We start from the raw sequence: 14518 nt of genomic DNA, 5'->3' as shown, positions 1-14518 counted from the left end.
TACTAGAAGCTTACTGGTTCAAAGAATCTATTAAAATCTCTGTCCAATCATTTGCTGACCCCCAAACTACCTGAATAGAGACATCAATGGCTATATACAACAAAAGATATGGACTTTCAAAATTAGTTCAGAAAAGTCACTAAGCAAAGAAACAAGAAGAAACCCTGGGGAGGGGAGACAATCTTATTTCCAAAATTGCCACATTATATGCCAGACGGTCCTGTAGTTGATGTAATAATTTTCTTATTTTATGATGGGTCTATCAGGGTGTTACATGAATTTTCAACTTACAATATTTCTAACTTATGATGAGCTTATTAGGACATAACCCCATCATAAGTTGGGGAGCACTGTATTCAAAATGTCTAGTTTTCAACAAACAATCACATGATTGTTTGAAAAAAAACAAGAAATATGGGACAGGCATAGTGGCTTATGTGTCTAATCCTAGCACTTTGGGAGGCCAAGGTGGGAGGACTGCTTGAGCCCAGGAGTTTGAAACCAGCATGGGCAACATAGCAAAACCCTGTCTCTATAAAAACTACAAAAATTAGCAGGGCGTGATGGTACACACCTGTAGTCCCAGCTACTTGGGAGGCTGAGGCAGGAGGATTGCTGGAGCCTGGAAGGCAGAAGTTGCAGTGAGTTGAGATCATGCCACTGCACTCCAGCCTGGGCAACAGAGCAAGACTCCATCTCAAAACATAACTTCTGTTGTAAGACTGCCACAGATTAAAGTTATGCACTCCTATGGATAACTTAAATCTTCTCATGAAGAAACAATAGCCAAACGCTAATTAAGGGACATTCTACAAATTATCTGGCTTACATGTTTCAAAAAATATCAATGTCATAAAATACAAAGAGTCAGGAACATATCTCATTTTAAAGGAGACTAAAATGATGACAACAAAACAATGGATGAGCTCTCAGATTTTCTTTTGCTCTAAAGGACATTTTGGATACAATGGATCAAATCTGAATAAGGTTTATATATCAGATCATCTTATGTTAATTTCTGATTTTGAGAACCGTACTGTGGTTATATAAGAGGACTCCTTAGTCTTAGGAAATATACACTGAAGTATTTAGGGGTAAAGGAGCATCGGGACTGTAACAGTTCAGAAAAACAAGTATATATTTGTGTGTACATATGTGTATAGGTAGAGAAAAAGAGGAAGAGAAAGCAAATTTAGTAGAATGTTAGTGTTTAAAAATCTGAGAGACAAATATCTGGAAATTCTTAGTACTTTCCTTGCAAATTCTCTGTTAGTTCTAAAATTATACCCTTCAATTGCCACTATCCTCCACCCCTAAAGAAAAGACAGTAAAAAGTAAAGTTTAGCTTAGTCCACATGAATTACATCTAATTCCAAATCATGGGAGACTCAGCCAAACTATAAATCCCTTGCTCAGTTCTAGAAGAAATTCAGTGTGGAGACTTTAAAAGTGTTATAGGTGTAAATGGATGCTATATGGTTTAAATCTCACCTAATATGGCTATCAAACATATATGTTATGTATTATGAATTCACAGTTATCGCTAATTTCAAACTAAAAGTATGACTTTTTTTTTGAGACAGGGTCTCACTCTGTCACCCAGGTTGGAGTGCACAATCTTGGCTCACTGCAGCCTCCGTCCCCCAGGCTCAAGTGATCTTCCCACCTTGGCCTCCTGAATAGCTGGCACCACAGGTGCACACCACCACATTTGGCTATTTCTTTGTATTTCTAGTAGAGATGGGGTGTTGCTGTGTTGCCCAGGCTAAAAAGTCTGACTTTTTACGTGGGCTGAAAGAAGTGAAAACGTACAGTTTCAACACTAAATGAGTAACAAAACATTTTTCCTAAATAATAAAAATTTATATTAACAAAGCTCCTTTTTTCCAGTGTCTTGAAAACTGAACAGTAAGTACTAAGCAGATATTTGCTGATTTAACTCCAGAAGATTCCAGTGTAAAGTAATTTACAGGCCAGGCGTGGTGGCTCATGCCTGTAATCCTAGCACTTCGGGAGGCCAAGGTGTGCAGATTGCTTGAGCCCAGGAGTTTGGGACCAGCCTGGGCAACAAGGCGAAACCCTATTTCTACAAAAAACACAAAAATTAGATAGGCGTGGTGGCGCATGTCTGTAGTCCCAGCTACTGGGGAGGCTGACGTGGGAGAATCACTGGAGCAGGGGAAGTGAAGGTTGTAGTGAGCTGAGATGATGCCACTGCACTGTAGCCTAGGCGACTGAGTAAGACTGTCTCAAAAATAAATAAATAAAAATACAAATAAAGAAAGAAAGTACTTTACAGCTCCTGACTGATTTACCTTTCAGGATCCTTGTGAGGTATTGAGATAATTTTGTAGTCACTATTACATAATTACAGGAAAATTTAGTAAGTTGGTAAAAAATCCTGAGGCAAAATCTGGGGCCTACATCTGGTGCTTCAGACACTAGACTAAGCTGCTAACAGAAACATGAATTAAATAATTACAACAAACTGTACATTCAGACATTTTGGCTACCTTACAATCCTGCATGGCACTATATTCTGCTTAAAAAGTGAATAAAACGAACGCTAGAAAACCATGAATAAATACAGTCTAAAATGGGTTTATACAAACCCTGCTTTTCTTTTTCTTTCTTTTTTTTTTTTTTTTGAGGTAGGGTCTCGCTCTGTTTGCCCAGGCTGGAGTACAGTGGTGTGATTATGGTTCACTGCAGCCTCGAACTCCAGGGCTCAAGTGATCTTCCTGCCTTTGCCTCCTGAGTAGTTGGGACTACAGGTAAGCATACCCAGCTAAATGTTTTAATTTTTGGTAGAGATGGGGTCTCACTATATTGCCCGTGTCTGGTCTGGAATTCCTTAGCTCAAGTGATCCTCCTCCCACCTCAGCCTCCCAAAATGCTGGTATTACAGGTTTGAGCCACTGAGCTTGGCCAAAACCTGCTTTTCTTATGTTGGAAATAACTGAATTATACCTTCTCATAAAGTCTCTTTTGTGATTCGAGTTCCAGCTGTCTCATTTCTAGGTCTCTGGCTGTGGCAGCAATTTCTCGATCTCTCATATATACCTATGGCCAAACAACAAACTGTGAATACCAAAAAGAATTTACAAAATAATTTTTAATAGATTTAGTAATCCTGTAATCTGAACGACCTACTAACAGTATTTAAAATAACAGCAATCGGGTTTTTGAAACCAGAGTAACTGACAAAGATTAATACTCACTGCAGAATCTAGGAATAATCTCTCAGTTAAAGTGAAGTTTAATTTAAGAATAAAAAGCACAATACCATATGCCCATCTACTCAGACTGGAAGAACAGATAGCAGTTCTTACAGTATTACAGTAACCAATATCATGAGTTAGAAAAACTTGAGCAATTTAAATCTGGGGTAGATAAAAATATAACATTTATTTAATGTTCTTTTTGACTAAACTTCTCTACTTTTATAAGTTCGGCTTGACAATTACCAATTCTAGGTTTAAATTTCTTGCAGATGGTTCGACCTGTGTGTGTTCTGCTCCAAGTGAATTAATTTAGAGTTCGCCTATTTCCAAAATTTGATTAGTTGGAAGTTTTTTATTCCTATATACTAGAGGGTTTGCATATGGGATATGGCACTCTCTAGAGACTCTTAGAAATGATCTTAGATATAAGGTGAAATGTTAGATATTGTCATTATGGTAAAAGACATGCTATCAAATACTTAAAATAGGAGAAACAGTAAATGAGACCATAGTTGGATGTGCAAACGTATATATCCAAAGGCTAAAAGAGAAACATGGACCAGGACCAGCTCAATTTAAAGAGGTTATTAGGAAAGGAGCTAGCTCAAAGGTGGGGGGAAGCTTGATTGTATGAAGTAAGAACAGCAATAGTGACAGGAAGTGGAGGAGAGGTGTGGCATAGCAAATCACGCTTTTTAGGAATTTCAATTACTGAGCTCTTTTGCTTATGAATTTTCAGAGATACAAACAGCTATGTACCACAGCAAAAACCGATCGGCTTTGCTTGCTGCTAACAGATGTTCACAGTCACATGTACTTGTCATTTCAGATTCAAGCAGCCTTTCCTGCTAGAGCCTGAACCACGAGACGAACTTTTGCGGTTTGGCAGGGTCAGAGCACAACATTAGAACAGGCAGCTGGGAGGACAGGAGGCTGGAAGGGTAGGCAGAGCCCAGATCATGTTGCTGAAAGGAGTTTATAGAATTCTTGGACCAAAAAGTGCCGCCTCCTGTTTCAAAGGGGTTTGGAATAAAGACATCAGAGTTCTGAGCTTACTTTGTGGGAAGAACATACACTTTTCTATAGTAATGAAATATCAATCTCATTCACTAGACGAGAAAATTAAAAGAAATCTTGGATTTTGAAAACCAATTTAAAATTAACAAGGCTTAAACAAAACAATAAGTATGATGCTATAAAGAGATAATAGATTTCTAATACATATGAATTAAAAATACTTTGAAAGACTTAGGCCAGGCGCCTGTAATCCTAGCACTTTGGGAGGCTGAGGTGGGCAGATCACTTGAAGTCTGGAGTTCAAGATCAGCCTGACCAACATGGTGAAACCCCGTATCTACTAAAAATACAAAAATTAGCTGGGTGTTGTGGCAGGCACCTGTAATCCCATCTTCTCAGGAGGCTGAGGCATGAGAATTGCTTGAACCCGGGAGGTGGAGGTTGCAGTGAGCTGGGATTGCACCACTGTACACCAGCCCAGGTGACAGAATGAGACCCTGTCTCAAAAAAAAAAAAAAAAAGACTTAAAAAATACTTTGTATTTTATCAAAACTAGGCTTGAAACTCTAAATTAGTGCATAAATTCAGTGCAATCCTAATAAAAATTCCAATGGGATTGGGAGAGGTGAGAATTCCAAAAGTGAAACAATTCTTAAAGTCTATTTGGAATGATAAACATTGGAGAACACTGACAAAAACTCTGAAAAGGAAGACTAATGAGTGAGAATTAGGACTAGTTAGTAAAACACTTCAAAGCTACTGTCATTCAAACAGTGTGGTACTGGCTTAGGAATAGAAAAAGCAAGGAAGGAGATCAAGTATGTAACAGAATTTAATATGTAAAAACCATCGGTTGGCAAATGACTTGGCTAATAGTCAGCAAACGGTGTTGGGACAATTGACTTGCCTTTTAGAAATAAGTAAGCTAACCTGACAGAGAGTTAAGTCTAACTTCACAGAAAGATGGACAAATGATACAAATATGTAATGTGTAATTCTACAAATGGAAGATAAGTAACAGAAAAGATACTTAACCTCACTAACAATAAAAAAAGGCAAATTAAAATAGACTATTTGTCATCTATCTGCTTGGCAAATATTAAGACTGATGCAGTACAACTGACTATACTAGGGGATGGGTACTCTTACGGTCTTAAAATAGCTTAAGCCATTTCATTTTTAGAGAACAATTTGGCATAATTTAGAAGTTACTCAACAAAAGTATGTGTGCAAGTAAAAAGACTTTTATGATGTAGCATGGTTATTTGCAAAACACTGCAAATAACCTAAATGTCCAACAACAAAGCATTAAATAAGCTATTCATTCAATGGAATATTATACAACCACAAAAAAGAAATAGATACACATAACATATGAAAAGATATTCAACATATGTAATTTTAAAAAGCAGGTCACAAAAACAATATATAATGAGAATAATCCCATTTTTGTATAAATATAGGAAAGCATGACTATAATTACTCCTCTATCTATAGAACATACCTGAAAGGCTATATAATTAACCTTTTTTTTTTTTCTGAGACTGAGTCTCGCTCTGTCACTCAGGCTGGAGTGCAGTGGCGTGATCTCGGATCTCGGCTCACTGCAGCATCTGCCTCCGGGGGCAAGCAATTCTCTGGTCTCAACCTCTTGAGTAGCTGGGATTACAAGCACCTGCCACCAAGCCCAGCTAATTTTTGTATTTTTAGTAGAGATGGGATTTTACCACGTTGGCCAGGCTGGTCCCGGACTCCTGACCTCAGGTGAACTGCCCGCCTCGGCCTCCCAAAGTGCTAGGATTACGGGCATGAGCCACCGCACCCGGCCAATTAACCATTTTTTAAAAGTGTTTCTCTGGGGATGATATGAGGACTGATGGAGAAAGTCCATTTTTAATTCTATATATTTTGTACTGGAAATTATTTTTATACTGGCCACAGATAATTTTTACATGAAAAAAGAATATGTCCCCTAATTAAAAATTAACTGCCAGGCGTGGTGGCTCACGCCTGTAACCCCAGCACTTTGGGAGGCCGACGTGGGCAGATCACCTGAGGTCATGAGTTCGAGATCAGCCTAGCCAAAATGGTGAAATCCCATCTCATGAAAAATACAAAAATCAGCTGGGTGTGGTGGTGTGCACCTGTAATCCCAGCTACTTGGGAGGCTGAGGCAGGAGAATCGCTTGAACCCGGGAGGTGGAGGTTGCACTGAGCTGAGATCACACCACTACACTACAGCCTGAGCAACAGAGTGAGACTCCGTCTCAAAAAAAACAAAAAATTAACTTAATGGCTAACTGATACTGATATTTCTATTTTTAGAGAAACAGTCACTAAGGACACTTGACTAATTTTCCTGGCATTTCTTAAATATTTAGCCATTCATGAAATACAAAAGAGAATGAGAAAAGCTGAGAGGAAAATAAAATTAAAGGGGCTATTTAGTATTCATGGTGGACTCTAAGAATATTATTTAATTTGAAGGCGTTCATTACATTTAAGTGAGAGTAAATGGAGATGACGTATGAGAACTAAGGTAAGAATAATAAACCTTTCTCCCAATTTCATCATCCAGTCTTCTTAGCTCCATTTCCTGTTGATCTTGCTGAAGCTTCAGAAAACGCCTTCTTGCAGCATCTTGTAAGTGCATTTCCTTTACTTGCAGCTCTCTTTTCACAGCAGCTAGCCTTAAAAACAAAATACATCAAGTGGAACAAATAAAGCAATTCCTAATATGACTTAGTTTTTTCATAACAGGTCTACCATGCCCATCATTTCAATACAATTGCTATCCTTTATCTGAAAGAATGCCAGAACTGCTCCATCGTTACCAAAGATGATGTATACTTATGCTTTGAGAATTTTAGCAGAAAGCTCACCGGCTCAGTTCAGTATTTCCTTTTAACCCACACTCTAAATCTGTTACATAAAGTTCCGTCTAAGAATATGAATCAATAAACACAGAAGTGAGTTTCCCAACAATTGGGTTTAGTCTCAATGTTTATCCCATAACTTTACTTAATTTACACATTTTACCTTATTAACATACTTTTACGTATTTATTTTTAAGTTTTTTCTTTTTCTTTTTTAAGAGACAGGGTCTCACTATGTTGCCCAGGCTGGCCTTGACCTCCTGGGCTCAAGTGGTCCTACCTAGTAGCTGGGACTATAGGTATGTGGCACCACTCCCAGCTAACACACTTTTGAATATGCATTTAATACTCATTCCCCTGTCCTCCAAAGTGTTAAATGAGTAATGACATAATCATTTTATGTTACAATTGTCAGGTCACACAGGTATGCTTAAAACACAATTAAAAAAATTATACTCCACTACAGGTGATGTACCCAGCACTCTATGACAAAGCATTTCTGCCCACTATAGAATAATGTTTCTAAATAATGTCCTTCCAGGAACATTAATCCGTGCAAATCTAGATTATATTCAGTATAGCTTTAGAATTATATTTTACTACATAGCAATTTTTTGAAAAGTGGTATATAAAGATTCTTTTTATTAACTTAATAGTTGCTTAATAGAAATGCCACAGCTGGGTAATCCTATATATAATGTTGTTCCTAAAATGAAAAAATGAAAGAGCATAAAAATTATTCAACCAATTTTTATGTCCAGATTTTTTTTTTAAAGGGATAACACATACCTCTGTCTTTGTTGTATGATTTTCTCCTCCTCTTGTAAGAGCATTTCTCTTCTTGTTTCTTCAGCTTTACGAAGCAGCTCCTGTTTCTGGTACCAAGCTTCATCTTCAACTCTTTGCTGGTCAACTTCAGCTTGCATATCTTCAACTGTCTGCCTTAAGTAGGTAATATTATTATGAAAACACAAAGAAGAAAGTTAAGTAATTTAAATCCAAGAATCATCAAAACACAAAATGTATACCGATTAATGTATAATCCATTTTATTTCCATATGTAAGAATTAACTATCTTTAATATTTCTAGCCTTCAAACCCTGATTTTACACAAATACTCATAATGTGAATGTATTTTTCTTTTTTTTATTGAGATGAAGTCTCACTCTGTTGCCCAGGCTGGAGTGCAATGGTGTGATCTCCGCTCACTGCAACCTCTTCCTCCTGGCTTCAAGCGATTCTCCTGCCTCAGCCTCCTGAGTAGCTGGGACTTCAGGTGTGCGCCACTACACCCAGCAATATTTTGTATTTTTAGTAGAGACGGGGTTTCACTATGTTGGCCAGGCTGGTCTCGAACTCCTGACCTTGTGATCTGCCTGCCTTGGCCTCCCAAAGTGCTGGGACTATAGGTGTGAGCCACCACGCCCGGCCAAATGTATTTTTTCATTAAAACTTTCTTATTATGTTTAAAATACATTTTGTGGTATCAGAAAAAGAAAAACTATTCCATAATTACCTCTCTCTTAAGTAATCCAATTCATCATTCCTTATTCTTTCTCGTTCTTGTGTCTGATAGTCCACAATAAACTTTGGATATTGATTAAATACTGGATACTGCCCTTTTGTCAGTGCAACAAAAACATTAAGCATGCTGTCTGGATGAATGTCAGTAGGCGTGGTCTCCATGAGATGATAAACTTGTCTAATCACAACATTTATATCCAGGTTATTCCGATGGTGAAAAAAAAACTGTAAGAAAACTTGGTGTTTAAATCGAGATTTACCAGACAAATCAATTATGAGGTAGGTAGAATTAAAGCAAGAATTTTTTTAAAAAGTGAATCTATATTTAAGAATATACATTTTTTTGTAAATTCATTAAAGCTTTTCTTTATTCAAGTTTTACAACGAAGACAATTTATTTAAAAAATGTAACAGAGTTTCACAATCATAAGAAATTCTGACATAAAATTAAAAAATGAAGGCTTTTAATACAGTAGAAAAAGAATGCTTCAACTATGGAACAAATTCTGCTTGGATTTTTTTTTCTTCAAAATCCAAAATAAATTATAAATTAGCCTTTGAAAATAAATTAGCTTGATTCTTTAAAAATATCTGAAATGTTTCCACATTATCTTGTTTTGCTGGAAGATCCAAATTAACGTATCATGGGATCATGAAGTAAAAATAAAGTTTAATTGGACAGTAACCACTAAATAAGTAACACACACACACACAAGAACCCAACTAATTCATCTTGTCTACCAAAAGAGCATCTACTTTTTATAATGATCTTAATGCTTTCTTTCAGACACTTTCCTGCCAATTCTCAAAATTCTCAGTTACCTTTTGCATGTGTAATAAGCATTCAGACTAAGACCAGATAGGTCATGATAAGATTATGCACAGAATAACAACACTCTAACTGTTAAACATCCTTTATAAAAGCAAAAAGCAGCCGGGTGTGGTGGCTCACGCCTCTAATCCCAGAACTTTGGGAGGCCGTGGCGGGTGGATCACCTGAGGTCAGGAGTTCGAGACCAGCCTGGGTAACCTGGTGAAACCCCGTCTCTATCAAAAATACAAAAAACTTAGCTGGGTGTGGTGGCAGGCGCCTGTAATCCCAGCTACTCGGGAGGTTGAGGCAGGAGAATCACTTGAACCTGGGAGGCGGAGGTTGCAGTGAGCCGGGATTGCGCCATTGCACTCCAGCCTGGTCAACCTGGTAGACAGAGGGAGACTCTGTCTCAAAAAAAAAAAAAAAAAAAGCAAAAAGCACAAACCCCAATATTACCATGATTCTTTTCTTAAGCTATGATTATAAGACTACTAGCCTACTATAATTGCCTGTTTTATTGTCTATAAACTGTACACGGGTAGGGATGTGGTCTAACTTGTTATCCTTTATATTCCTAGCACCTAGCACCAGTGTCTGACACATAAAAGGGACTCAACAAATAAAAGGATCTTTCAATTGAAATAACTGATATGGCCTGGCACAGTAGCTCACGCCTGTAATCCCAGCACTTTGGGAGGCAGAGGTGGGTGGATCACGAGGTCAGGAGTTTGAGACCAGCCTGACCAACATGGTGAAACCCCATCTCTACTAAAAATACAAAAATTAGCTGGGCGTGGTGCTGCGCACCTGTAATCCCAGCTACTCGGAGGCTGAGGCAGGAGAATCGCTTGAACTCAGCAGGCAGAGGTTGCAGTGAGCTGAGATCGCGCCATTGCACTCCAGCCTGGGCAACAGAGCAAGACTCTGTTCTCAAAAAAAAAAAAAAAAAAAGAGAGAGAGAGAAATAACTGATATTTGAGAACCTTCTGTTAAGAACAAGGATCGTTACCTCAAAATCATCTTTAAGATTACAGTTGAGCAGAGGCACTCTAGAACATATGTTGTAGGCTACAACAGTCATCAGAAGGAAGGAAGGATGGTTGGAAAAGATATTATCAAACAGTTTCAGCCACTCCTCTCTTGTCAGCACTTCCGAGAACACAGTTTCAAGAAGAGGCCATGCATATAGCTAAAACAGATAAGGAAAAATTTATCATTTTTCTAGGGAAAAGTAAAAACAGAGTCATTGGTAATATTACCTTACATTCGATTTAAGCTATGAAAATCATATTAAATACATAATTATGAAAATAACTACCTTAATTTGGACCCTTCTTTACAGACTTTCAGGAAGGCAGTTTAATGAAGAAAAAGAATGGAATACTGTTAAAAACACAACATGTAGTATGCTTTTTATTATACTCCTTCAAGAAAATACTGTTTATATCAGAACCAACGTTAGCTTACAAAATAAGGCATGTTATTCTAAAAACCTTATGCTTCTTACCTGGGAAGTTATATCATGATCAATGAAGTGTTGCAGCAGTTCCTTGTCATGAAATGCCAAAACATTTTCTATCATACTAAGAATATTGATAGGAGGATTAGGAAAATATTCAAACCAGTGTTGACACCAATTGACTATGAAGGAAAAAAAAGAAATGTATCTTTAAATATCTTTCTATGTTATCAAAAACCCTTGCAATTCTTAAATGTATCCAATCTTTATGTTTCCAATATGTCCATGAATAATACAAAATATAACTCTTTATATTATATGACATCGATTTTAAAATTCTATCATGCTAACATAGTATGTTTGTAGAAATTTTGCAAATTTCCTTACAGTAGTCAATGAAAAAGTGTTAATTAAAACAAATAGACACAACTTCCCAAAATACTCCTTAAACGTTATAATGACAATAAAAATGTCCTCATTTCGAGGAAAAGACTGATTGTTCTATAACCATGGTAACAAGGAATAACCAGTAAATAGTCACCAGGACTGGTTTTATATCTAATTGATCATTGACAATTTGTTTCAGTAAACTTGACTTGAAAACCAACCAATCTGGCTGGGTGCGGTGGCTCACACCTGTAATCCCAGCACTTTGGGAAGCCGAGGGAGGCGGATCACGAGGTCAGGAGATCGACACCATCCTGGCTAACACGGGGAAACCCCGTCTCCACTAAAAAGTACAAAAAATTATCCAGGCATGGTGGCTCGTGCCTGTAGTCCCAGCTACTCGGGAGACTGAGGCAGGAGAATGGCGTGAACCCAGGAGGCGGAGCTTGCAGTGAGCCGAGATCGCGCCGCTGCACTCCAGCCTGGGCAACAGTGCAAGACTCTGTCTCCAAAAAAAAAAGAAAAAGAAAACCAACAAATCGGTAACAATGGCATTCTTTGAAAGTCAGCTAGTCCAAAGTAGAATAAATTCAACTAACTCTAAGGCTGACATTGACTTACTTGCGCTCTGTAATCAGTAGAACGACCCACATATTGTTCTCAAAACCGTATATAAGACCATGGGTTTGTTTTGTTCAGTAAGACTATGTTTAATCTCTCCTTTACTTAATTTTTAAACTTTTTAAATTTTAAATATTGAGTTGTAGATTCATCCTTTGATAATAAGATCTCCTATCTCAAAATAGCAAAAGAAAGCTTTATCAACAGAATACTACATTACAGTGGTTTACAAGAACTTTCCAATTCTGGAGTTCCATTATTTCACTTATTATTGATCATTTAAATTTGGGTTAATAATGAAGTCATAAATAAAACTTTGCAAAGACTGAGCTTTAAAAAATATTTCAAATTCTCTGTAGCTCTCTAAATTTTTTTTTTTTTTTTTGAGACGGAGGAGTCTCACTCTGTGGCCCAGGCTGGAGTGCAGTGGTGTGATCTCGGCTCACTGCAACCTCCGACTCCTGGGTTCAAGCGATTCTCCTGTCTCAGCCTCCCAAGTAGCTGGGATTACAGGCACCTACCACCATGCCCAGCTCATTTTTTTTTTGTATTTTTAGTAGAGACAGGGTTTCACTATGTTGGCCAGTTTGGTCTTGAACCCCTAACCTCAGGTGATCTGCCTGCCTTGGCCTTCCCAAGTGCTCGGATTACAGGTGTGAGCCACTGCGGCCAGCCCAGCTCTTAATTTTAAGAGGAAAATATGGTTCAGCAACTGAGTACCTGTTATGTCTCAGACACTGGCAGTTCTGAGAATTTAAAACACCACACATGCACCCAAAGCCCTGATCCTTACAGTCTTCATTAAGAGAGCACTGTTTTTCATTAGCAAAAGGATATCCTACTGCATACAGTAACCATCTGCCTGCTCTTAAGTATTTTATTCTGCTTTGATGCACCACAAATGCATGGGTAGAGGACCTAGAGAGAGAACTGACAGATAGCAAAATACAGAGAAACGATAATTGTGTGGAGATTCTTTGCTAAATCAAAAGACTTTATGTCTTGTCATAAAAGAGACTCTAGTGTCTAAAAAAGACTTTTACAAATACATTCCAAATTATACATAGATTTGACTTTTCCTTCAAAATGTCTTCTAAGTCCCAACTAGGCTAAAAACCTAAAAGCCAAAACAATGGCATATCCCAGCAGTGCTAGTATTTAGCTGAAGTTCAGGAAATTTTTTTATTTTTATTTTTTTCTTTTTGAGACAGAGTCTTGCTCTGTTGCCCAGGCTGAAGTGAAGTGGTCAGATCTCTGCTCACTGCAAGCTCCGCCCCCCTGGGTTCATGCCATTCTCCTGCCTCAGCCTCCGGAGTAGCTGGGACTACAGGTGCCCGCCACCACGCCCAGCTAATTCTTTTGTATTTTTAGTAGAGATGCGGTTTCACAGTGGCCGCCGGGATGGTCTCAATCTCCTGGCCTCATGATCTGCCTGCCTCAGCCTCCCAAAGTGCTGGGATTACAGGTGTGAGCCACCACACCCGGTCAGTAAATTTTTTAAAATTGTGTTTAAACTTAGAAGCATTCAGGATGTCAACAAAACAGTTGCAACTTTTTTTTTTGTTGTTGCAATTTTAGAGTGGTACTCAGTTAACAAAACATTTATTTTGTATAAGCTACATTAGAGAAAATTAACTATGAAAAACTACTATCCCCATACAAAATAACTAATTTGTGCTGTGGATTAACAAAAACTTGCTTTTAAACTTCTATGCCAATTTATAATCCCTATAGTGTACCAAGCAAAGTTAATCTTATTGAAAATATCACCAGGACAAGGCTATCTAAAGACATTCAACAGGGTGTTAACTATATAAAAAAAGACACTGTACAGTTTAAACAAAAGTTACACAGCCTGACATTTCAATTTTTTTCTTTAAAAGAAGTGAGTGTGTACAGGAGTGTTAAATGCTTTATAGATAAGAAGAAAAACCTGTGCTAGAACCAATTTATTCATCATCTTCTTCATCTTCCTCATCCTCCTTTTTCTTGCTTTTTTCAGCCTTGACGGTTCCCGTTTTTGCTGCATTAGGCTTTCCTTTAGCTTGGTATGCACCAATATCCTTTTTGCATTTTTCCTTCGGCTTTGCAGCCCTCTTGTCAAAAGGCTGCTTGTCACCTGCAGTGGTGTAGCTCCACGTCTCTCCTGGTTTCTTTGCAGCATCACCAATGGATAGGCTGGATGTTCTCCTTTGATTTCAAGGCAATATTAAGAACAGAACAAGAAAAAGGCCAAAGGAGGCCTCTTGTGAGATGCATTGGGATCCTTTAACTTCTTTGTTTCCCCTTTAGGAGGGATGTAGGTTTTGATTTCTTTCATGATGAAACTTGTCTGCCTTTGCCATGTCTTCAACTTTTCCCTTCTCTTTAGCAGACATGGTCTTCCATTTTTCTGAAGCCCTTCTTAGAAAACTCTGAGGTGACTGGAGTATCTGGGTGCTTCTTGTGCTTCTCCTGGCAAATCTGCACAAAGATCGCAGGTGATGACATTCTGCCTCTCAGCTTCTTGGAATTGCCTGCTAATGTTTCGTTCTTTTTCCTCAGTGAGGCAGAGTCACCCAGAATCCATCAGACTCACACCTGTGCCAGTGGAGAC

General features: G+C 38.0%; 1 protein-coding gene across 10 annotated transcripts in view; it reads right to left on the bottom strand.

Annotated features, from left to right (window-relative positions):
* TBC1D31 (TBC1 domain family member 31) overlaps nucleotides 1–14518 on the bottom strand; it is an 85560-nt gene that overhangs the window by 25727 nt on the left and 45315 nt on the right. For 5 of the 10 annotated variants that reach the window (XM_025393469.1, XM_025393467.1, XM_025393464.1 and 2 more), the window contains 6 exons: nucleotides 10963–11096; nucleotides 10465–10644; nucleotides 8634–8866; nucleotides 7907–8059; nucleotides 6796–6931; nucleotides 2971–3063 (listed from right to left, as the gene is read on the bottom strand). In XM_025393469.1, coding sequence (XP_025249254.1) covers nucleotides 2971–3063; nucleotides 6796–6931; nucleotides 7907–8059; nucleotides 8634–8866; nucleotides 10465–10644; nucleotides 10963–11096 — 929 coding nt within the window. The remainder of the gene's footprint in view (nucleotides 1–2970; nucleotides 3064–6795; nucleotides 6932–7906; nucleotides 8060–8633; nucleotides 8867–10464; nucleotides 10645–10962; nucleotides 11097–14518) is intronic. The other 5 variants (XM_025393465.1, XM_025393468.1, XM_025393470.1 and 2 more) reach the window with 2 other exon arrangements.

Source organism: Theropithecus gelada, chromosome 8 (assembly GCF_003255815.1).
Source record: "Theropithecus gelada isolate Dixy chromosome 8, Tgel_1.0, whole genome shotgun sequence".
NCBI lineage: Eukaryota > Metazoa > Chordata > Mammalia > Primates > Cercopithecidae > Theropithecus > Theropithecus gelada.
The sequence above is the reverse complement of the archived record's forward strand: the minus strand, read 5'-3'. Positions and strand labels throughout refer to the sequence as shown.